Source organism: Cuculus canorus, chromosome 1, assembly GCF_017976375.1.
Source record: "Cuculus canorus isolate bCucCan1 chromosome 1, bCucCan1.pri, whole genome shotgun sequence".
In the NCBI taxonomy this organism is placed as follows: domain Eukaryota; kingdom Metazoa; phylum Chordata; class Aves; order Cuculiformes; family Cuculidae; genus Cuculus; species Cuculus canorus.
The window spans coordinates 98,159,190-98,184,303 of record NC_071401.1 but is presented as its reverse complement, the minus strand read 5'-3'; the positions used below and the strand labels follow the sequence as shown (position 1 = coordinate 98,184,303).

Genomic DNA, 25,114 nt, shown 5'->3' with positions numbered 1-25,114 from the left:
GTGGTACCTGTGTGTGCAGTAGGTTTAGACAGAGAGGTGATGTTTCTTTCCTGATCAGAAACAAAAGTTTTCCTTCAGAAACAAAGGGAAAAATGAGATAGAAATCTACAGTCCAGCCCAGGCCTTTGAAAGGTTATGGTAAAACTCCCAAGCTTTTAATACAATTTGAGTCCTAAAGCAGAACTTCCTGCTACATGCAAAGAAAGTGAAAGGTATCATTGCTTCAAAATCAAAGCTGTGCACCACCACTTCTAGATGCCTGGCAGGTAAACCAAGGATGTGAGTGTCTTTTAGCTGCTGTGTTCAGGCAAACAGGATAAACAGCAATCACACAGTTCTCAAATGCAATTAATGAACAGAAATGAAGCAGAACTGTGAACAGTCAGAAACCACACCGCTGTTTAACACAGCAATGAGATTTCATGCTTTTATATGCAGAATTTATAGCAGTTCTAATGTTTCTAGTGACACTCCATGTTAAATGTTACAGGATATAATAAAAGTTGAATCAGAACCTAATCATGTAATTTATCAAAAGTAATTGCTTTTTTTGCACTCTGTCCTTGCTTTAATATTAGAGGAACTAAGGGTACAATTTGAAAGTCTTAGGGACAGTACGCATTTTTGACTCTGTTTGTATAATTTTGAGCAGAGCTTGCAGCTTAGTTAAAAAATGTTATTTTCAGTGGCTTCTGCTTGTAACATCCTTTGCTTGTCTTAGATCTCATTTATGCAAGGTCGCAGTCTGCCTCTGACATCACAACTGTGATGAAATGTTCTTTAGGGAGTTTTGTTTGCAGCACTAGCGCAATGCAGTGTTCAAAAGAAGGTCTCACATTTTTCAATACTGTGCTTTAACAGATTATTATTATTATTTCTAAGTTGTAAACATTTGATGACTTTCTTCCGTTTATTAAACAAAATGAGGAATTAACCCAATATATTGGTTTCTGCTGGTAACTGAGAAGCAAACCATACAGGACCAGCAGCTACTCAGACCCTTTTTTGCTAATCATTGAAAAGGTGGTAAATAGAACAGATTAAAGATTCAGTCATTTCTGAAGGCTGTTAGGTACCTGACATGGCAAAAATATCCAAAGCAACCTAATTAAAACTGTGATGCTTTATATTTTTTATATCACTTAAAAAAATTAAGATTACGGGCAAAACAGACACTGAAATCTGGGGGTTAAATACTCAAATTACAGTATTGGTTTGCATATAAATATATTAGTGGAAAACTATAACAACTGGAAAATTATGCTGACTCAGCTTCTAAGAGCAAATACTCCAGAAGGGTGCTATCAATTCACATCACCATCATGTGGTCTTTATATCAATTTCCAGTTGATCATCTCGAATCTATTACTATAGCAGCCTTAGTTTCAGCCAAAGCCAACCGAGTTCAACCACAGAATCAGTTAGTTCAGCTGCGACCAGACTTAATAAGGTAAAATAATAGGTAAATTTCATATTCTGTTTTTTTGTCTCTATCAGACCTCATTTTTCCATATTTCTATTAGCAAGATATAACTAGATCAAGAAATCATAATGCATAGTGTACAAAATGCATTGATTAAGTAAATATTCAGCTTTATGATACAGACTCAATGGGATATAGCCAGTTTTGTAGATAATGTATTGCACAAAAATGTGTCAATCCTTCTCAGACAAATTGATTGTTTTTATTATGTATTTGTTCTCTCTTACTCAATATGAGTTTATCCAAGTATTTCAGTTAACCGTTTAGCTGCCTATGGCATATTTTCTCTTTCTGAGCCTAGTGACACACTGACAGATACCAGATAGTTGTGTTTCAGATTAGAAGAAATTAAATTTTTCAAGATCCTTTTTAAAGTGTTCAAAGCGCCTTGGTAATAGAAAAATGCAAAGGCAAAATCTTGTTTTAACTTTTAGAACTATTATGTTAAATAATGTTTCTGCTCTTCTATTAATATTCCACTTATTCCAATAACCTATGAAATAAAAGTTTTCTGAATCTATTCTTTACAATTCCACTTGTAATTAATCAAGCAAACTCTTTTAGAATTTCAAACTCAAGTTTTAAACTTTTATTGTTCCCACTGTTCAAAAAAATAAGATCCCTCCTATATTGAACATATTCCCAGAGCTAATCCGAGACACAAATAGGCATCTCGAAATTCATATAAAACTGTGACTATATTACTTAAAAAATATGTGTACACATTGAATCTGTTTCAAATGTTACAAGGAAAAACTGTCACAACTCTTAACAATTTTTTAAAATATATGAACAAAAGGAGTTGATAAAACTTCTGAATGAAGAGCTAAGCAGAAAAGTTATCCAGCTATCCTTGGATATAAGCGCAATGTTAAATTACACGCTTCTTCATTCAAAAGCCCTACAAACGCATCTAGGCACAGAAAAAAAAAACCCTGCTGCAACTAACTCGAGTGATTCCCAAATTAGACAATATTTTCCTGTCTACTCAGTTTTCCTGTCTAGCCAGTGGAATTATCTTGACCTTTGGTAGGTTTCTTTCCCAACCATTTTAAAGGTAACCTACAATGGCAAGAAATAGACTGATTTTTGTAACATTTTTTTAAATTATCTATGTTAAGCATATTTGTATTTTTATTTTTTGTTGTTTTAATCTGTTTATTTATTATCAGAAGTTAGTATGCAAAACTGAACATTAGTTATTGATTTAATTTACACCTCTAAATAACCACAGTTGTGAAATAAAATGTACGAACTTACATCACCAGGATGTTGTTGTTTTGGGGTTTTTTTAATGATGAATGAAGCAATAGGAAAAAAAATATTGGCAATCATCTGACCCAGAATCCAGAAAGCATTTAACCTCCCAAATTACGTTTGTTCACTTATCATTGCACAAAGGCACAGACAGGCTAACTTCATAGTCTTTTTGGGCATATGTTCTAAAATGAATGTATTATGTATTTGGACTGAGATTAGAAAAATCTTTCAGCTTCTGTGCTGGTCTCCCAAAATGAGCAACTTGAAGGAAACCAGTTGTGTCATGAAGAGAGACTTCACAATTCTCTTTAGCCACCATTTCACTAGAGCATTTTCTTCCAGCTAAACATTAGCAGCCTAGAAAGAATGACAGCAAAGGAATCACCACAAGTGCTAGTGTCTCCATGCCACTTCAGTTAAGGCATCCTTCAGCTTTTAACAAAAGGTGGCAGATGAGTACATATGGGGCTCTCAAACAGCATGTCAAGTATTAAACTGGTAATCCAAAATTTCTGATGAGGGCTGTGGTGCTAACTGACATTCAAATGCAGAGGTGGCAATGATGCCTCTTCCATTATGCCTTAGACTTATTAACAGAGCAGAACTCTGATGGCTACAGAATAATTGACAATTATTGATTAATGCACATATGTAGAGGATATTGATTATATTGCTTGAGGGCAAGGGACAAGACAGTGAAGGAACTCATTTTTTTGTTGTTGTTGTTTGGTTTTTTTCCCCACAACAAACTTTTGCTTCTTATCTACAAAATCAGATATCTGAAAAATGTATAAAACAGACATACCTAAACCTACTGTGGCCACGTACTCAGAATCCCACAGATCACTGCACTACAACAAAACGTTCCAATACCATAAATAACAATACCACTACATACTAACCAAAACAGTAATGATCAAAGTAATGTTTACTTTAATTTTCCTTTGGTTTTCTTTCCTTTTGGAATAGAAAACTTCTCCTTTATTAGAATTGCAGAGACAGTTCATGGATTTAAGTGATAGTGATAGTTCTTCTAGTTACACTGGAAGTCATAACATGTTTTGAGCCACACATTAACTTATCAGCTCTTACAATTAATCCTCTTACTAAAAGAGATCCCCATGGATTATGGTATATAGTGAGTTAGTGTATGACTTTTCCATTATCCTGGCCCAAATGTAGCATAACAGATGTAGCAAAAAGAATTTCAGCATTCACCATTACAGGGTTTTATCTACCCCACTGAAAATCATGATGCTTCACACTCCCTTTACTCAGAAGAGGTCCAGGACTGGAACAATCACAGGCTTTTATTGAGCAGCACCGGAATGGAAAAGAGAATCATAGAATCACCAGGTTGAAAAAGACCTCTTGGATCATCGAGCCAAACCATTCCTATCTGCCACTAAACCATGTCCCTGAGCACCTTCTCTCCCCATCTTTTAAATACCTTCAGGGATGATGATACAACCTCATCCCTGGGCAGCCTCTGCCAGTGCCCGATGACCCTTTCTGTGAAATTTTTTTTCCTGATATCCAGACTGAGCCTCCCCTGGCTCCCTGAGGCCATTCCCCCTCGTCCTATCACCTGTCACTTGGGAGAAGAGGCCAGCTCCCTCCACTCTACAACCTCCTTTCAGGTAGTTGTGGAGAGCAATAAGGTCTTCTCTCAGCCTCCTTCTCTCAAGGCTAAACAACCACAGTTTCCTCAGCTGCTCCTCATAAGATTTGTTCTCCAGCGCCTTCACCAGTTTCATTGCTCTTCTCTGGACACGAGAAGGAGCTATGGTGGAAGCTTGTTCTTTGGAAGGGGTTTAGGCAGCTGTCAGAAGACTGACCACACCCCTGTCTTGAAACAAGAGAGAGAAATGGCAGGTAAATAGAAAAGGGATATTTCCTAGTTAAGTCACAGGCTGTTCTGTGAGCCTCTCAAGAGCACTCATTTCCAGAACAGTAGATGAGCTTAATGACATTCGAAGATAGTCATATGAAAGGTTTTCGGTGTGACAAATCTGACAAGGAACCCTCAATACTTGAGGATGATGGGTTAGGTGGATTAATCTCAGAGCGTATGTTTGAAAAGTGTTTGAGTTATTTTAAAGCTTACATCTACCAGATTGCTTTATATCAATACCAGACATGAGGGAGTGGGTGTGGAGAATTAGAAAAGAAGGTCAAACTTTGTCAGTTATTTTTCCTAATAAGAGCAGAGTCTATTTTATGATGCACAAACATGACTGTCACCAAAGCATCTGCGTGGGATTACTGTTGACTATGATCTACCATAACATTACACTACTGTGTTAATGGGGATTAGGGTCATATTGTAACAGTTGCTGCTTGTATAGGTGAGACAGTACATAGAGAAATCCTGTTCCACACAACTAACAGACTAAATACACTAACTAGAGAAAAGACAACATCTGTTTTTTACAGAAGGGAATCACAGCATTTCCAGCTACAGGACTTCTTCACCTAGATTTTAGGTCCTGCTGCTTTTGTTTTAGAGTGATGTGGTAGCTACAAGCACGGATGGTGAACAGTTTGATCACTTCAGCATATTGGAAGCATCTATCCAAGCAATGACCAGTTTTGCCTTGTCAGGTAATCAGGGCACAAGTTCTACAGCTGTCCCGAAGTGAATTGCTCATGATTGCACAGAGTGCGCAGCACAGCCAGGAGCCAAAGACGAAGGTCTGGCATTCCCACCCATCATCTTGAGTGGGAAATGTCCTCCCTAGCTGAGCTGTTCTATCGCAGTGATATTAGCTCACTGAACAACAGGGATGACAAGGAGCCAGTAGGGGCTTCATGTGGTGCAAGGCACTGTGTCATTTCCCCTGAGGTAATGGGAGCAAAGTGCTGGCAAACCTGTGAATGAGAGAGTAGGAGGTTGTGTGGCTGAGGAACAGGTTTTGTTTCAATGAGAGTACATTGCTCCAAAACCTAAATCATCTGCATTTAACAGTTATCTTGTAAGCTCTTTGGAGGAAAGGCTGTGCACAGCAAATGGCTCAATGGTGATGTGACTAGGGCTTCTGAGAGTTTTTCCAGTACAATTTATCATCCAGTTTAGGCCATGCGCTAACACTTAAATAAAAATATCAACGTGGAGGAAATGATGAGCAATTTCAGTAGGCCAGGACATACAAAATATGTTCCAAAAAAAGGTTTTGTGTAGCAAATATCAAGACATCCTCCACATCTTCTGATAAAATAAATTTATAAATTTAATTCTTACTCATTTTTTAATAAACAAATCTACTTTCCAGGTAATATTTAAGAAAGTAAAAAGGAATGGAAGAAAATATGTCCAATAAAATCTTTTTGTCAGATTTCTGGTTTTTATTTTAAATATCACATTATCAGAACCTAGCATATTTCTTTTTATGAATTCAATATGCACTTATTCTTAGAATACAAGTTATAGGACCATTATTTAGCAATCTGTGCATAGATCATTCCTTAAATTACGTGATTTTCCACTTGAAATTTCATTTCAGAATAGGAATTCCTATTGGCATTAATCTCAGCCATACATTATCTTCCTGGAAAGCAGACCTTTTTTGCTAATAAATCATCATGGGATGCAGTTCTAGCAGTTGTTTTGTTTACTCTTTTAATGAAGAGTTTTCAGTTCAAAGTAACAGATAGTAATAGGCTTGTATCAGAAATGCATCCATTACTTCATGGACAAGAAATAAGTTTTAAAAAGTAAAACAATGAAAAATGTTTGTTTTAATGAGAGTGGATCAAATCCTAATATCAATTTATCTGGTAAGAGAAGTCATACCAAAGAAATAACTGCTTTTCTTTGAATTAACTAGATATTGCAGCACCAGAGACAGAAAATAACTACAGCCAGTATCTATAGATGCTGTAATTGACTCAAAAATAAAACGTGATGACAGAGATGCAGAAGAACAGATTTTATGTTATGTTTTGGAGCTGAAATATTGTCATCTTTCCCATCACATGCACAGAGATGTCTGTGCAGCAAAATGACTGGGTGACTGACACACAGATCCTTCCTCAGACAGCAGGGGAGAGTTTGAGTTCTCAGGTGTTCTGACATCCAGAGTTTTGTACTGCTCACTGCTCTTTCTGTTCTACTCTGTAGATTTTTTAGCCTCATGGAAATACTATTACATGTTGACTTTTGCAGTAATAGAAGGCAATGAAACAAAAGAAAGGTTCTGTTCTCTTAGAAGACGTTTTGTGCTCCTCTGTTTGGAGATATTTCCAATTTTGACCAAAAAATATTGATTAATATCTGCCCAGATGGATTGCTTTCTCTCATGTGTTATTTTAAATTCTTACTTTTCCTGTAATGAAAAATCTTCAGTTCCTTCTTCTTCTGGTGTTATTCTATGTTTGGTTTAGATTTAGTTAGTTATTATCAAGAATCCCCTGAAAATTTCACCCTGTGACTTGCTACTAGTTAATCAAGACCTCACGCATTCTTGTCTCTTTCTCAAAATGTTAGTCAGCTCATTAAATCTGGACAAAACCATTCTGGATGTGGTTGTGCCATCATCAACCCATTAGTTCTGTCTTTTGTTCCCTGCACCAGAGCTTCCCAGAAAATCTAACAGTCTGAGGATGGTTGCTTGCCTTCTCTGTGCCAAGAGAAAAACAACCCAGTAGGATCTCATCTGCACCAGTGGATTAGAATGAGAGAGTAGAAACCTGCACCTAAAGCGCTGAGTAAACATCAAACAGTTCAGAGATTTAAAGTATATAAAGTTTAAAGCATTTATGTGCTGAAAAATAAAATACAGAAGCTGCAAAATGGCACTAAAAATGTGAGAAAACAGAGAAATCTACCACTTTCTTATTGTAGATCAACCAGATCTGGAACAAGTGTGTAAATAGCAGATACCTCAGGACAAACAGGAGTTTCTAAATCACTTGTACACTCCCTGCACAGGTGAGGTAGACATGCAGCTGGTTTTGGAGGCAAGTAAGGGCTAGCAAGAAGCTAACATACCAAGTCATCTTCATTCAAAAGAATTATTATAAATAAGTTGAGCCAGTGGCTTAAAAAATACACAGTTGTGGTAGTTCCTGTATGACAAAGTCCACCATCCTGTTGCTTTTATGGTCACTAGTCTACGTGAAGAAGTGGTTCAGCCCAGAGGACTGACAAGATTTTTTTCCTGTGGTGCAGGTCTCCCCAGCTATTTTGTGATGACTGGAAATTACAATGCCTTCCTGTTTCCCAGTCTTCCTAATAATGCTGATGGAGAGGTCTCTTTCTCTACAGAGTCAGGCTATCAATTGCTTAAATGCCTTGAGTTCGGAAAAGAAGATTCCAGGAATTATATTCTTCTGTATCTATATAGATATAGATAAAGTTTGAGGGTTTTTTTCTATTTTTGTAAAGAAGAAACATGAAATAAAAACATTTATAGCCAATGTAACCAGAACACAGAGTACCACACCCTGAATAACCACCATGGTTTCAAAAAGCAGACAAAATAACAACCCAAGATAATAAAGATGGCTATGTGGCATAATTTCATTTCTTGAAGCTGAGTCAGTTGCTGTCCTCTTGTACAGGGAAGGACTGGATAAATCTTTTTTTAAAAATAATTTTACTGATCCACAGACCAGAGTCACACAGTGCTGGATGCTTTAAAAAATATAAAATGTGTATACAAATAAGCTAACTGAAGGTCTCAATGTAAAACTTTAGCAATGAAAATGATGTGTGAATATAAGTAGGCTTCTTTAAAGCCTCGATTTTACTAATCTTTGTCTTTGTCTCAGACCAGATACATTCCATGAGGCCTGCCACTTCTTACTTGTAGAAACAAGAACCAACTAGGTGAGGCTGCAAAACCCTTTATAAACTCTTAATGAAAGAGTTTCTTGAGCCTGAAGGCATTTGAACGTGGTTGGCTTTCCAGTCCAACTGGGACATCGTCACTCAGAAGAATTATTACAAATAAGTTGAGACAGAGGCTTGAAAGTTTTACAGACGTGATAGTGCCTGAAAAAAACTACTCCACTTATCTTGTTGCTTTCTGTTGTCATTAAATTAGCCTACACAAAATTTTGGTTCAGCTCAGAGGATTTTTGAGAGCTTTTAATGTCACACCATGAAAGGAAGTCTGTATTCATTTACTCGATGCAGAACCTAGACAGATTGTTCTCGCTCCTGGTCTCTACCAACCAGATATGCTTGAAATGTATCTTGTCAAAACTAGAACATAAACTGAAATATAGATGTAAATGCTTCAGGTTTCTTTTAATCGTTGAGATCTGTGTTTGTGTTCCTGTTTGAGGGGATTTAATAGAGTCACTCAACATAAAGTCTGCATCTCTGTCTTCTGAAATAATTCTCTATGCAGTCATTCTTTTAATTGTTTCTGGATTTGAGTGAGGGGAGCTCACATTGGCTTAGACGATAATTGAAGAACAGACAATCATTATTTTGGGGCTTCTCTCATGCTTTAAAGGAGACACGACCAGGGAATTTGATTATTCAATTATAAACAACCGTTTCATGTTTGCACACTTTTTACTTTTAGGAAAGATGTACTCATCTTTTCTCTCCCTATTCCCTCTCTGAAGAGAGACAATGACCTCTTTCTTTCCGGGCACAGGTAAGGTGAACTCTCTGCAAATGCTTCCATAAAGGCTACAAGATTAAAATATCAGTTAGATATGAATGTCATCAGGTCATTGAGAGAGAAAAGGTTCCGACAAGGATTTATTTTTCATTAAAAAGATCTTAATGAGCTACTGTAGAAGAACCTTGATCCCAGAAAGTGTATTTTAAGTAATATGCTCTTTTGCAAGACTTAGCACATGACCTCTCTGACCTCAAAGATATCTTCAGGCCTGGGGGGCTTTGGACAGGTTTACTTTTCTTGGCAAATTTCCAAATGCTTCCTACAATCAACATTGGCTCATGAGCTCTTTAAAGAACAGAAGATTACTTTTTTGATTGCTGTAATTAATTACTCTGTAGCCTGAGACATTTTTGCTATTGCTTTTCTTCTATAGTCTTGCTAGCAGCACTTCAAGTCTTGGTCATTAAGAAAAACAGGCAGTGGATCTGCTACTCCTGTTACCTGGTACACTTACCCAAAGTCCTAAGGTCGAGAGAGGGGTAGTCTCACATTAAACTGGCTATCTTTTGTTTTCACGTACTCTGAAAACTCAGAAATCAACTCCAACGTGCATGTATTCAGATCAGCATGAATCCAAAGGCAATATTTTGCCCTAGGATGTCCACTTCCCCGTTGCTTTCAGGAAGAAGCTAACCGATGTATACCTGAGGACCAAATATGACCTAAACCTTGACTTCACAACAAGAGAGTGACAAACTGCAAAAAAAAATAATTTGCCATCTGCTGAGTGAAGAAAGAAGCAGCCTATCAGCTGCTATACAAGCCAGAGACTTTCCACCTTTACCTCTACTTATGTCCAGGCAGGTTCTGAGGTACTTTTTGTTACCACCAGTATGGCATTTTATAGCACTTGTCCACAAAGCAAATGAGATGACTGCAGTTCTCATAACCTTGACAATAAAACGCTATATCCCACCACAGAGCCATCAAGGTACTTGCTAAGTGTTAGCACCTGCAGACTCATTGCAGGCAACCTCTTTGTCAGAAAGTTTATTTAGACTGCAGTACAGAATATTTGTCTTCAGGCCAGTCTGTAAAATGCCTTCACAGACTGTCAGCATCATAGAAGAGTAAAATTAAATTATGTTTCTGTGGGCCCAAGCTATCATTCTGCCTGCTTGGCTTTTTTTTTTCTCCATGCCTATTCATTGATTTCTAGTTTATAAAGTTCATCTGCCCTTGGTAAGCAAGCCAGATACTAACACGAACTAGGGAGGTCCAAATGTATTTGCTATTCACTTTCCAACCCCTGTTACAGCCTTTAAAGGAAATGTAATATTGTCTAATTAAACCTTATTCCCTACTTGTAAATCACTTTTTTTGATTACAACAGAAACAGGAAGATAAGACTCTTAGAGTACTTAAATCAGTGTTTTACTGAGCATGAAAGACACTATCTGCAAAATGATCAATAATTAGCTCACATATCTCACTCCATGAAAGAGAAGCTACCTGTACACAATAAATGTGAACTGTATAACTGTTTAAGCTGTGAACTGGACCTGCTTAGATACGTCTGGTACTCTTGGTCAAAGTACTTCTTCTGACTTAGGATTCAGGACCCTTATGCTATACCTTTTGCATCATCCAAAACAAGTAGGTTACCATTACAGAATTATGCAGGTGTGTTCACTAATAAAAAGTCTTCAGCGGACTTTCAATTCCATTATAATTATTCTTAAAATGTACCAGAAATTGTATGAATAGCAATGCTACCTCATTTAGTTTGAGGTTAAGAAGGAGAAGAGCAAAGGTTCCCCCTTAGATCAAATTAGAAGGAAGGGAGAAGTTTACCTTTATTACAAAAACTTCTGAGGCAATTTTCTCCTGTCTTTTACCGTTCCCACTACAGTCACCTCACCTCCCAACCAGTGAGAGAGGTGGATGCAGCATGGCTGATGTTAGTGTGAGAGAAATAATCTTTGCCAGTGCTACTTCCCTGTCTCCACTGGGTGTTACCATGGTTGTGCTGCAGTGAGGAGAGTATCTCAAACTTTCTCTAATTCTTAAGTCCGGTCTCTGAGTACCAAGATAACTCTTGAATTTTCTTTATACTTTTGAAGAGAGAAGGTTACAAGGAAACCTTAAAATTCATAAAACACCCTGTGTGGAGAGTACTGTTTCAGTAACTTGTAATGCTTTCTGTGTAGGTGAATCACCATGTCGTATCATGCCTGTAGCAATTCTTAAAAATTTACTTGGAAAGGTTTGGAGAAGGTGATGACAGCCCTTCTACATGTTCTGTAACCACCACATGTCTTGTCTTTCAGTTTGCTCCTACTACATTTCTCGATTCAGGTGTATGCTCTGACATGCTGCCACCATTTACCTTGTACCTCAGCCTACAAGTCCTGTTTCACCTACACAAGTGCTAACGTATGTGACTCCGGTAGGAATCACACTGTCATGGACAGTATTTATATATATATATATATAAACTATATATAGGACATTCCACATATTTTCCAATTTTAATTTCCACACCCTAAAGGAAAAGCTTCCATTTGAAATTCATAATAAAATCTGAATTTTTGGAAGAGTGAAGGCTCTTCAGCTAAAATGTGTATTTTTTAGAACATCTGTGGATCAAGCTAGCTCCGTGCTAGATTCTTATGAAATAGTGCATGATTTCCTGAAGCAATTTACCTCTTCAGAAATACTGTCTGCAGAATTTTCTGGATATTGATTACTGATCAAACAATGTGTAAAATAACTGGAATTTAGTGAGAAAAAAACCCCAGAGCTACAGACACACTTTTCTTTCAATCTCTAGAATGGCTCTTGTTAGTCATCTCATATTTTTAGAAATTATAAACATTAACTGAGAAAATGACTGGGAAGTCTTATGGTCTATTAGTCTGAGATTTAACCACACCTATGATTTAGCAGCTTCTTTTTTTTTTGAAAGAACAGATAAAGTCTCTACCAGAACGCAAGCTGCAGCCTTCTGTCCGTAAGTTAACGTTTCTCTGCTAGGAAGCTGAAGGAAGAATTGGTTAACAAAGTGCCAGAAACCATAGTATAGCAAATGAAAAAGAGCAGGGAGCAACAACACAAGCCAGTGTGGTAAACAAGGAAGGAAGGATTATGCTGACCATAAGCAGATGGTCTACACTTGCCTCTTTTATCAGATTCATAAATCTGGGTCCAAAACGCCATGGCTTATGTCTGTGGCACTGCAGGGAGCTGACAGTCATTTGGGAGGCACGCTGGGAGGCCACTGCTACCATGTAAACAGCATCGTACATCAGAGCTGCTTCAGTCTGCATGAAAAAACAAAAATATTTTCTTTAATGTACATCTTTGTGTCTGATCTCTGCTTTTCTCTACTGAGAACGGTTTCCCCAGGTTGGTGTTACGGAAAAGGCCACTAGTGGGCTTTTCATGGGAATCTGAGGTGTAACAAAATCCATTTTTTTGGCAGGTTATTTTAATTCCAGAATATTTTCAGTCGAGCATTGGGAAGAAAATTACATTGAATAGCTATAGGAAGAGAGAAGTCAATGAGTCTAATGCAGGAAGGAGTGCATGGGTAGCTCTGCGATACGGAGAGGAATTTTAAGATGCCTCAAGTGATACAGCACCCAAGTCCCACTCTCCAGGTGTGTCTTAGGTCAAGCACATCACAGTACTCAGTCTTCTAAATTTTCCTCATAGGATTTGCCAAAGCCTCTCAGCATCTCCAGGTGTGTCATTTGCAAGCACCATGCAGGTGCACAAGCCAGTCTCTGCCCAGCCTGCAGGTTGATATGCCTTGGGGGCATGTGGGAGGGTTTCCTGCACGTTGCCTGTACCAGCTGCTGCTCTTCTTATGGCACTTATAGGATTGCTTTCTTCCCCATGGGGTAGGCAGGCCCTGATTTCCAGGGAAATAAATCCCACCACACATCTGGCAGTTATCCCACCGAACAGTTATCTACCGTCTCTAAGTGTCTGCTGCTCTCAAGGATTTTGGATTTTGGCACAAATGTGTCAAATGGCCCCACTGAGATTTGGCTAGGGCTGTTCCCCTACCATACCTCACATGCAGTCATAGAGACAGGTGAACTGTTCTCTTAGGGTATCTTTTTTTGGTGATTAATTTGACTTATACCTAACTTCTAGCTGTCTAAGACAGGGCAAAGGAACACAGCCCTTAGATGCTCAAATATTACTAAAATTACTGGACGTCATTTAAGCATCTGTATTTTCGAGAATAGATTTATTGGTTTAAAAGCATTCCCAGTAAGGCTCAAACCAAAATCACACACCCTGCCGCCCTCTACCTTAGGGAACTTTTGGAAAAATCTTGCCTTCATCTGCATTGTGCTTCAGTGCTTTAATGTTTGAGGTTGGAATGGTCATGTTTTGCTTAATACACAGGGATGCTGTAAAAATGAAGTGCTTACCTTTCTTGTAAAGCTACTGAATAATTAAACAGGGGCAAGAAAAAAAGTAGTAACTCCACGGATGAGAAACTGGACTCATTTATATGAAATGCAAAGCTAATCCATTTTTTATTCCTTTCCCATGAAATTGCTTTGGGAAATTAATAGATTTGATTCTTTGCCTGTTTCATTTACGGAAGTAAACCACAACACCACCAGATTTATCCGTTGGAGGTTTTTGCTGGCAATCAAATATGATCTGAATTTATCAACTAATCTTAGTATACTGAAGAGGAGGAATCATCCTTTTCACACTAGTCAGGATCTGCCCAAAACAATGTTCCCACAATCAGAGCAAATTGGAAACATAATAAATGGAGAGTCAAGCAGAAGGAGACAATAACAGCTGTTCTCAGCAGCAAGTGTCTCAAAACAGATAGCTGTTCCAAGCGGACTGAGAGTCTAGAAGCCTTATGCAAAATGCCTCAAAATCAATAGAAAGTTTCCCATCAATGTCAATGGGTTTCAGATGATTTTTTTTTACTGATTAAAAGACTTTTAATTAGAGTGGGGACATTAGACTGGGAGCATGTCCGTTCAGGACTGAATTTTACTTGACCACTGGAGCCCCATTCTGTCTGTGTCCTAGGCTTAGAGACTCTAAAGAGGCTTGGTGTGAATGCTTCAGTGCACCTTACTTTGCACTCCTATCTGGGAGCACCGACTCTCTTACTTCATAGCATGGTGCATTCTGCAGTGTTTCTATGTTCACCAGACGACTGTTTGAAACTCGCGCTTCTGTAACTTGTTACCCATTCATCTTGCTGTGAAGCAACTGGGAGATTATATTACCTCCCTTAGCAATTTATTTCTCTGCTCACGGTGTTTCTGTTTTAGGGCTTGGGGTTGCATGGAGTTGCAAAAGTGCACCTCATTTTCTGAAGGAAAACTGCCTTATATTAATGTCTGTATTTGTGCATAAGAAGAAAGGAAATAAGAATTAGCTCTGGAATTTGTTTTTCTGATTTCCATATTCCATTTAAATTATTGCAAAGAAACCCAAAGATTTCATTAGAGCAACTATGACTCATCTATGTGCAGTTTGGACATTAAGTGGGACATGAACTGAAAACTGCTTTGGTCATACTCTGCTGACTTCCCACAAGGTGATATCAGGGCAAAACATATAGCTTGAACCAGAAGGGAGAACTCCTGAGCAGAACACCTAGACCTGATCTGATCTCCTCACACTGTGCAGCTTGTCATACCCGTATTGTCTAACGAAATACAGCAGTATTGCAGCTCTCCATCAAACTGAATGAGCAGAACTCGCTATGAATATTTAAATGATCACAGCCAAGTAGGAAGATGATTTCCTTGGTGCTCATACTGTTTCAGAGTGTTAAGGACACAAAGAGATTATAGTGATGCAAAGGAGGTAAGAGTTAGAGATGCAAAGGAGAGCATAAGAGTGTAGCAGGATCTTTGGTTTTCCTAATTTTAAGGTTGGTTGGATACATGTGAACAGCTATGTGTGAATAGCTACCCTTGCAGGTTTTGTGTATTCACACCAGAAGTTCCCAGGGACAACTTTCTCACCTGCTTTGTGTGTGAGTGAGCACAATGGCACTGCCCCAATAAGCAACGTTTTTTTTAAATGCTAGAGATAGCACGCACAATGCATTTTTCTTCAGGATGTTTCAAAATTTTCCCTGCAATCATCTGCAATAAGTCTATTTCATATCACTTCGAACTCCACTCAGTATATAAGATACATTATCTTTTGTTGCAAAAAGATGGCAACCCTTCATCCTGCAAAACTGCATAGAGTCATGCTATCCCTGTAATTTTTCCTGTTCTTTCCTTTACTTCTTGGGGGAGTAATAGGAAGGAAATCCTCATTTCCTGGCTTGATGATACCCTTCATTTATCTTTAAATTACATCTTAAAAGCCAGAGTTGCTGTAGATGATGGAAATGAAGAGAAAGGGCACTTTTCTAATTTAAAAATGTTATTATCTGTCCACACGTACAATATCTTTCCCTGCAGGTTAAAAATCACATATCTGCTCTGAAAGACTTTATTTCTTGTTTTGTTCCTCACTCCATCCAGAACATTATTAGAGAAATGAGGCAGCAATATATACATTTGACAACAATAAGATTAGCGGGACAGCACCATGATGTAGAACGGTCACTCATAGCTAGAGCTGCCCACCAGTGGTTTGCTCACTTTTGTGTAGAAGCACATAAAAGGAAGTTTGTTTGGGCGATGCTGCTTCAGCATCTGCATTGTGAAATAAAGCAGTAATGGGACCAGCTCACATCTGCTAGAATAGCATTGCAGAGCACGCTTGTAGACGCCCATGCATCATTGTAGTAGTTCACTTACTGTCATCATGCCATCCAGGAGGCCAGTCTCTGGTTTCGGTGGCGCCTGCAGACGTTCCATTGACCATTTCTCAACGACTGATGAAACATGAGGGTTCTCGATGTTGAGCAGGCGAAATCCTGTCATATTTACTCCACTGTATCTGTAGGGTTCCAGGTCTAATGCAAACAGATCCTAAATCACCATTAAGAAAACAAACAAAACCAGATGTAGTATTTTTAAAGCAAAATGTTTGGAAGGTACAATTAGGCCAAAATTGTATTCAACCCAAGCTCTTTTTTTCCCCCTGTGAATGCTCTGCTTGCTCTCAAAGCCTTGTCATGACTATTTCAGTTACACATCTGAATAAACTAAAACTGTGTGAAATTTATAACAAACCACATACCTGCTTTGTTGGAACATAAAAATCGGTTCCCACAATAACAATATTTTGCAACCAATCTGCACAGTAGTATCTAATTTTAATTTATAGCTGTCCTCTAACAGTGTTACAGCTCTGACAAACCAACATGAGAAATTAGCTGGCCAATGTCAAGCTTATTTCTCAGCTTGGGGAAGGAAAATTTCAAGAGATGTCAAAAGCAACACAATTTTTTACTACTTATGAATCCCATTTTTCTCCTGTCTTGCCTCCTTCAGGTGACTTGCTGCCAGTATACCTAATGGATGTGTCAAGCCAGTGCACAGTAAGTCCATGTGCTTCAGTGCTCAGCATTTACAGAGCAGGAAAATAATGGATATTCTAAGTAATATAATTGTGTGGCACACTCCATGGCTGTATTTATCAGACAGTGGAAATACGACAACTGCTTTTCAAAGCCTAAAGGCTGTTTTTCAAATCAACTTTTTGCTGATCCCAGCAGGCCATAAAATGACAAATGCATTGGTCATGGTTTAATACTACAGTAACCATCAAAATGTCAAAATTTACAATACCACAATGCCAAGATCCGACCAGCATTGTTTACTACTCTGTTGGTTTTGGTGGTTACCAGTTTATGTTAGACTGATGTTGTATAAAAATGTAAATTCCACAGTAAATCCTAATTTTTCACATTTTCCTTCATGTTAACATGGCCCCAAAGAGAACTATTTCAAGCTAGTACTTCAAGTTCCAAACAGCTAGAGAGTCTTTTCTGACTAATGAATTGACTATTGGATTCAAAATGATTTTTCACTCCCACATAAAATTTTATACGGAAAGGAAATAAAGAATAAGCTGGTGTACATGAACAGATATAATCGAGCCCTCTAGGATTATTCTAGAAATATTGTATCTTTGCTGTCTTTCTACTCTACAATGCAAATGGACTTCCAGCATGGATTGATTTATATTTATGTATACCATATAAGGTAAAAAATAAGAAAAATGTACTGAGATAAGTATTTATAGATTTGTACCATAAAAGCAAATTTAGGGTTTTTCTTTTGACATAAAATTTCCCAAGTGATTTTATATATGTGTGATTTTGTGTTTTTATAAGTAAAGCAAATACCTTAGTGATGAATTGCACTGCCTGCAGTGCTTGACCTTGGCTCCACTGCAAAGTCATTCATTCATTATTTTGTTTTACACTGATCCACCTGTACTGATGGCTTTTCCTTAAACACAATACTGCAATTCATTTTCATGGTTTTAAAGTGTTAGCCAACCCACAGACACTACTAAACAGCTTCTTTACAAAATTGTGACTCCTGGTATTACTAAGGAGTGTTAGTACTCATCCTCCAGGAATTTCCTTGAAAAATGGCAACAAACATCTCTGTAAATGCATAAAAACATTTAAATTCTTAGTTGTAAATGAATAAAATGTATGAAATCTTAGTTGTCTTTGCCACATCAGAGGAAATTCACTCCCACATCTTTAGTGTTCCTTACCAGTGTTGTAAAAAAGTAGTGGTAGTATTCAGTCATCATTCCCATGGACAGAATCTGTTGAAAGAAGTTGAAAGGTGAGTGTAATTTACACAGGATGCTCTCAGTGTCCTGCACTGTCTTTTGAAAAGCATGGCTTACTCTGGAACCATATGTTACAGGTTATAAGGATGACTACAACAAAGCCTACGTTTTTCTTCAGGAGCAAAAGACATCATACTCTATTTAAATTATGTTTTTATTACCTCTGCTCAGGAAAGAGGTTAAATATTGCAAAACTTCTAGGACAAGAAACATGACCAGCGATAATGACAAGCTGAATTTTTAAAAGTGTGATTCTTTAGTCTGCAGTGTTAAAAAAGAATTTACTAGCAGACAACAGAATTTGTAGGGAAAAGTGCTTAGGTGGAGGTTTTTTTATTCTGCATTACCATGTGAGAATAAGACACTGAGTGAATGCTTACTGAAGTAAAAAAGCAAAACAGAAAGAAGAAAGCTTCTATAAACACCTTTTATTCCACCTGGGGAGTGTAGGTCTGCAGGAGGCTGTCAAAACAAGCAGTAGGAAAGGATTTCTGGTCTGGATTAATTTTCCAGAATCAGACCTTTTGAAGGTCTGCAAGGTAAGATTGGCATTTAAATGCATATTGACTGGCCTCCTCAGGTGGAAGAGGATGAAGTTTTTCCTCCCAGCCCTCACATTGCAGGAAACTTCTAGAGGGATCTCTTTTTTTTTCCCCTCCGTCCCTGTCCAAAAACCATTGGGAATGCTTATATAAAACACCCAGGATAGTGTATAACAGGATGCTCTACAGTTTCGGGCCAGCATCACCTACGCTTGTTGCCACATCTACGCATTCTATTACCACGATGCAAGCATTTTGCCCTCTCTGGGATCTTGTGAAGAGGAGGAGGAATTATGAGCTAGGAAACTACTGAAGAATTCATTATCGTGACAGTAAGACAAAGGTTAAATGTTATTCAGTCTTGATCATAGTAATGTAAGCATCTGCTATTAATAGTATTTTAAGACATTTTTAGCAGTGCCTGAATAGCTGTTTGAAAGACAGGGGGAAATAGTGTGATTTGGCCTACTAAAATCCTCATTCATGGCAAAAGCTTCTGAAAATTAGTTGTATAATTGTGTATGGCAACTCCTCACGTAAAGGAAAGGACCTAAACTTTCTAAGCTGCAGTAGATAATAAAACCAGCTCAGGACTAATCACGAACAAACAATCCATTTCCAACTATTAAAACTCAAGCCAGAAAGCAAGAATTTCATTGAAACGCTCCACTGAATTTACATGTCAAAATTGCCTTTTTTTTATTTCTTATTAATCCTTTTTTATTCCATTTCTTAAAGTTATTTTATTACCTGTAGCAATGATCACTCTAGTAATCCTGAAGACTGATGTTCCTTCCCTACTTAAGCACAGAAAACTATATACATTAACATAAATGGAAACTTTAGCATGCTACGTTTCCCAGCTGACCTGGCTGGACTCATTTCTGCTTCCTGGAGCCATCGCATTTCTGTGTTTACGGTCCTTGCCATGAGAAGCAGGTGTCAGTCAGGACTTTTATGATGCAGGTCTCTTTTGAGCTGAAACTGTATTGAAATAACCCAGTTGTTTCACATGGGTCACAGACCAGCTACTAGGTTATACGAATGTGGTTTGAGCCCAGGTAATCAACTGTATGTCTATATTTATTTGGTCCTCTACAGGAAGTTTGCAGTTAGTCCATGGTGTCACATTAGTATGAAAGCTAGTTTATACTAATAAATTTGAATAGGAGGATATGAACGCCAAGATTTAAATTATTGATTCATTACAGTTTTAATTTTAGCTTGAGGTAGAAGAGCTGACATCAAGTCATTGCACTTTGTTAACAGAAGACATAAACTGAAATCTGCCTGTGTAGAAATCATAAGACAATGGAGAACTACGAAAATGCTAAGCCTTACAATGCTTTAAAATACTTCATATTACAATTTACAAATTACAATTTGTTAATTTATGGTTAAGAAATACATTAACTACAATGATTATGAAGTGTGTAGCCTGGATTTTTGGGAAGCACTACCTAGCTTGTGCTATTGCAGTTACACTGCTGCTGGGTAACTAGCTAGTTAATCCACTGTGAAACAGTTATTGCTTTTCTCACAAATACAAGGGTATTAGCCTGAGAGGAGTGTCTGTCTCCTGAACACATTTTTGATTAAAACTTTTTATGAGAATATTGATTCCCAAATAATGCACTATAAACAGAGCTGGCAGGACACACACCCCCCTGTGAATAATAATGATTCCAAAATACATGCTACAGGATTATCTTTGAAAACAAAACAGAACCAAACCCCCTGAAAATCAAAGGCAATTGCATGTAAAAAGCAATGTTCACCTGGCAATTTTATATGCTATAACTAAGACACAGGTTCACGAGAGGAACTGCTCGAGGGTGCCTTAGATTTGCCAAGGACCTTGCACTTAAGGGCTCCAAGAGAGATGCTCGCTGAATTCTTCCAAAGAAAGTATTGCAGCAGCCCAGGAAAACTTAAGCAACATGTGACTTTTGTATTTTCTATATTAAGGATGACTCAATTAAGATATGAAGACAAAGACAGCCAGAAGGGAGCTTGTAAGTGACACAAACATGTTAATAATGTCCTTGTCTGTTAAAAGAATAAGAGTTGACATTTGATCTGTCCCAAGCTGGGCCCTGATCGGACACTGAGCTCTACCTCTCACTTAGCACTGATCACAAGAGCAGGCTTAACTGCTTGCCCTCTCCCGTAACAATCATTAAGGATAATAATCAGTTATATAGCACTTAGTCGTCACTGAGACTTCACTGTGACACATGAGTTCGATCTATAGATTGACCTAAATAGGGTGCTTTTTATTCATGGATTGTAAAAGGTTTTATAATAATAACTTATTTATGCTTAGGCTAACATGGTTGCTAAGTAAAATTCCCATTGAATGATGATTTAATGACTGCACCAAATGCCCACTCTGATGGATCATATTAGGAAAACATATTAGGACATGAAGATAAATTAAAGCAAAAGGAAGAGGAACACTGAGTATCATGCTGGAGACTACAAAGCATTAATGACTTCCAAGCTGTAATGACTTGGATGACCCTATTAGTGTAAACAGGACAGTTGCAAGGACTTGTCTTCTGCTGTGTGTCTGCAACACAGCAGATACAGGAGAAGCTGCCTCTAGGAACTACCAGGAGAGAGACAATAATAAAAGCATGTTAGTAGCAAAGACTCCTTTCAGGCTCGGACACCTCTGAAGTACCTTGCAAAGCAGCTCCATAGGCTCTTCCCACAAAGCAAGCATCTTCCCCACTACAGAAAACAAGCAGAGCAGCCCAGAAGAGAGAAGAGAAGGCAACAAGACTGGTTTATGCACATATAGCTACCCGTGAGAAACTAGCATGAGATTTGTTTACACATTCATACTTCAATACTGATGCATGCAATTATTTAAATAATTATCCATCTGATAGAAATGTCCTATTTAAACAGTAACAGTTTTTACTAACTGTGCAAGTAAGCTAGTGAAACTGAGCTAAAATATTCTCTGTTCTCCTTCTAGATCTCCTACCCATTGTACTCAGCATAAAACCTGTTTGTTCTTCAGCCAAACTCAGATATGGTTGAAGTATGGATTATCGTGGAAATAAGATAAAGAGACTTCCACCTCTATCTATTTCAGATGAGAACTTCGGGTCTTGTCTTTTGCAAACCTATACTTTTAGTTGTGGGTCATAAACCATAATGTGCATCTGAAAAAGTATCAGTGATCAAATCATAATGACAGAAACTAGACACAATTTCTCTCTCTTTTGTCTGTAAATCTCTTTGGTCGCCTTGTTCTGGCTTGCACTATGTTTCAGGTCCACCCTGCATTTGTTCAACTTCTAAAAAGACCATCTCCTCATTTAGAGCTGGTGTCAGCCTTCCTTTAAGGTGGGATGAAACCATAATGATGATGAAGCATAGTAGCAAGAACCACATCAAATACTCTGTTTGTTTTCACTCTGCACTTTCCTCACTCATGCTATTATTTAATTTCATGACCATTAAATGAACGCACTTTACTATCCAATTAATTAGCACCACCACTGTTTTCTAAGATCAGCAACATACAACATAATGAATAAAAGCCCTTCTGCCTCCTTGCCTCTCAAGTGTTTGATATAAAAATGTTATATTTTGCTTGCAGTGCTTCACTGGACTCTATGTAGAGAGCTTTACTAGGACATGACTTAACTCACCGGAAATCTGCGTCCCACTCAGTTACAGCAGTGGTCCAGCTGGAATGGTATAGAGTTCCTCTGACATGGACAGGAGCCATGGCAAGAAACAAGATATATTCTGTAAATAGTTCACTAGTATTGCAGTCAAACTGGAAGCAAGGGCCATAGCAATAGGGCAGAACAAATATGTTGGCCCAGGGTCCCAGTCTGCTGTGGCTGGCTCATTCTGCTTCCTAATGGGATCCCAGAGAGCTAAGGCAGCAGTATTACCTTCCAAAGTCCAGCATGGAAATTATCTCACAGTACCAAGACTGAAAGTACTCTTTCAGTTTGCAAGTCTACTTGCATTTGCACCACCCAGTGAACCTTACAAGGAAGCAAAGAACAACTACATGTGCAAGATGTAGCATAGATTGCACTGTACTGAATTTATGTAACTATTTTAGCTTTCATCTATATAGCACAGCTAACAAGAACAGAGAAGTAGAGGTCTCGGCATAGTACAGCTATGACATTACACAGCAAAGTTCCCAAAAGACTGTACTCTGATTCACAGCCCATGCTGTTGTACCTTTGAATCTCAGAATAAAGCTTCTAAGGCAATGATCACATTTACTTCTATAGAGACGCACATTTAGATTTGGAAACTGAAGCACACTGCCAATTTTCAGGACGAATTACCCCTGACGCAAAATTTCTGTGCCCACGGTCTTCACTGATGCCTTAATCCATGTCTGTGCTAGGGACCAACGCTCTTGCCATTTGACACCATTCAGCAGTAACCAGGTGGCCAGAAGAAGATGTCCTCCCATCAACAACCCCTTTATAAAATCAATGAGAGGAGAACCAGTGAGGCAAGTATGCCTCACTCTGCTTCTCACAGTGGGGCTTGGGGGCATCTGGAGGGATCTGCCACTGATATTTCTACTGCAGCAGTGAGAACAGAGCTAATCTTGCCTTTTCTTGGCAGAGAGTGGGCTTCAGCCTACCTATCAAGTTACTACAAGGAACATAGTCAGGAACTGAAGTTTTATATTCTCACATTTATTGTGTACTTAGAATGTATACTAGGGTGACACTTAGTTTTCATGCTTCAGTAAGAACTGAATTAATTATTTTGTTCTTTGTCTGTCACATAGTGCAAGTGAACATAGAAGTCTTTATGAAATGCACTATGAGTTCCTAAACTTGATAAATATACAGTACATTTCATAAAATTTATTTTAGTGGTGTGGAAGTAGGAGTAGATAATTTAAGGCTAGTAGTAACGTAATTTAACAGTTGTGTTAGAATAATAAATTGAAGGTTAGCAATAACAACTTAACTCTTGAACTAAGTTCTGCATACCAAAAGACAGTATTTGACTAAATACAGTATGTGCATGGTATATTGCAAGATAGCTGCATAAAACAGATTGAAATTTGCAATAGCTAGATATAACTGATTTGTGGAATTGCTTACCTAGTCCAGAAAGAGCATCAAATATCTGTCCACAAAATATTTCAGGTAAATGTTGTAACTGCCAGATTTTTCCTTATAGAAGTGTTTCCTGCTTACTTGTGCAAGACACTCAGTCCTGCTTGTCTTAAGCAAGTTTGGAAGGAGCCTTATTGTCTCACAGTCCTTCAGATATATCTACTTTTCAGCTTGCAAAGGAGATAGATGCTAGGCACCCTCACAGCAGAGCAGGACAAGCACTGCTGAATTCAACAGGGAGGCTCTTACAGAGCTCAAGTAGGTCCTGAGCAGGACTTTGGCGATCACAATTTTACCGTAGGAAGCCACAGCTGCTCTTATCTCATGCTTTTGACATCTAATTCTCCACTATATCTCATTCTTTTTTTCAGATGATTTGTTCAGTCTTCATGAGCTTTAAAGCTCCAGGAGCTAAGATTTTCAAGCAGACTATGGGACTGACAGACCAGCTGTGACTTTTTCTATCAGCTTTGCTGTTGCAGTACATCTTATTTGAAAACCCTGCTGGCATAACCTCCAGTTCAATTGATTTTGGGATATCCTGATCTCCATGGAGTGGGTCACTTAGGACAGCAGAGCTGCCGGTTTTGGTGATTATCTTGTAGAGGCAACAGAGCTGGAAAACGCCCTTAGCCACTATGCACAGTCACCTGAGGTTACCAATCCTCATGAGGAAATATGCAGAGAAAATTCAAAGTGACTGTTGTAAAAGGCAGCAATTAATAATCACAATTTCCTCTTGTTCCCCCCAGATCTGGGTGACGAGAGAGCTAGGCTTCATTAAGCTGTTCGGTACTGTGAAAGGCTGGGCTTTCTGTAGCATGTCAGAAAGAAAGGGAAATGTGTGAGCTTAGGGAATAAGTTACTCAGCTGTGTTCAGGCTTTATATTTTGTTTAAACTAGGTTATCGATTCGCCTGTTGTTGTTGTGCACGAGGAAGAAGGGTGGCTCAATGGTATTTTAGTTGAAGCTAAAAATAAGCAAAAGATAGTCTCATTTAAGAGAAAAAATCTGTCTTTTGTGCTGTTTTGTAAACAATAAGTTGAAGGAAGCAAGTGAAAAGGTCACCTCCCATGGTCCCAAACCCTGGTAATTCAGCTTGGTCAGGTAGCTCCACACTCCCCAAACCAGCTCCATATGCTGACTCTTTCAAGACATAATTTCAGATGTGCTAATCCTTTCACTTCCAGAAAGAGTTTCTAGGCACCCCTTGACCTCCCTTTGGAAGCAAGCCATGCCGCAGCCGTTGCCCTCTGAACACTGGCACAAGGAGCCCCTGCTTGCAGAGCCATTGCCGCCACGGCCAACCTCAGCAGCATGGGCACCACTGGAAAAAGGGCAGTG

The 25,114-nt window shown here is 38.4% G+C and overlaps 1 protein-coding gene across 4 annotated transcripts in view; it reads right to left on the bottom strand.

Annotated features, from left to right (window-relative positions):
• Positions 1-25,114, bottom strand: part of GRIK1 (glutamate ionotropic receptor kainate type subunit 1) — a 173,894-nt gene that overhangs the window by 43,449 nt on the left and 105,331 nt on the right. For all 4 annotated transcript variants that reach the window (XM_054072449.1, XM_054072433.1, XM_054072456.1 and 1 more), the window contains exons 5-7: positions 18,022-18,075; positions 16,143-16,316; positions 12,504-12,647 (exon numbers count right to left, since the gene is read on the bottom strand). In XM_054072449.1, the coding sequence (XP_053928424.1) occupies positions 12,504-12,647; positions 16,143-16,316; positions 18,022-18,075 (372 nt within the window). The remainder of the gene's footprint in view (positions 1-12,503; positions 12,648-16,142; positions 16,317-18,021; positions 18,076-25,114) is intronic.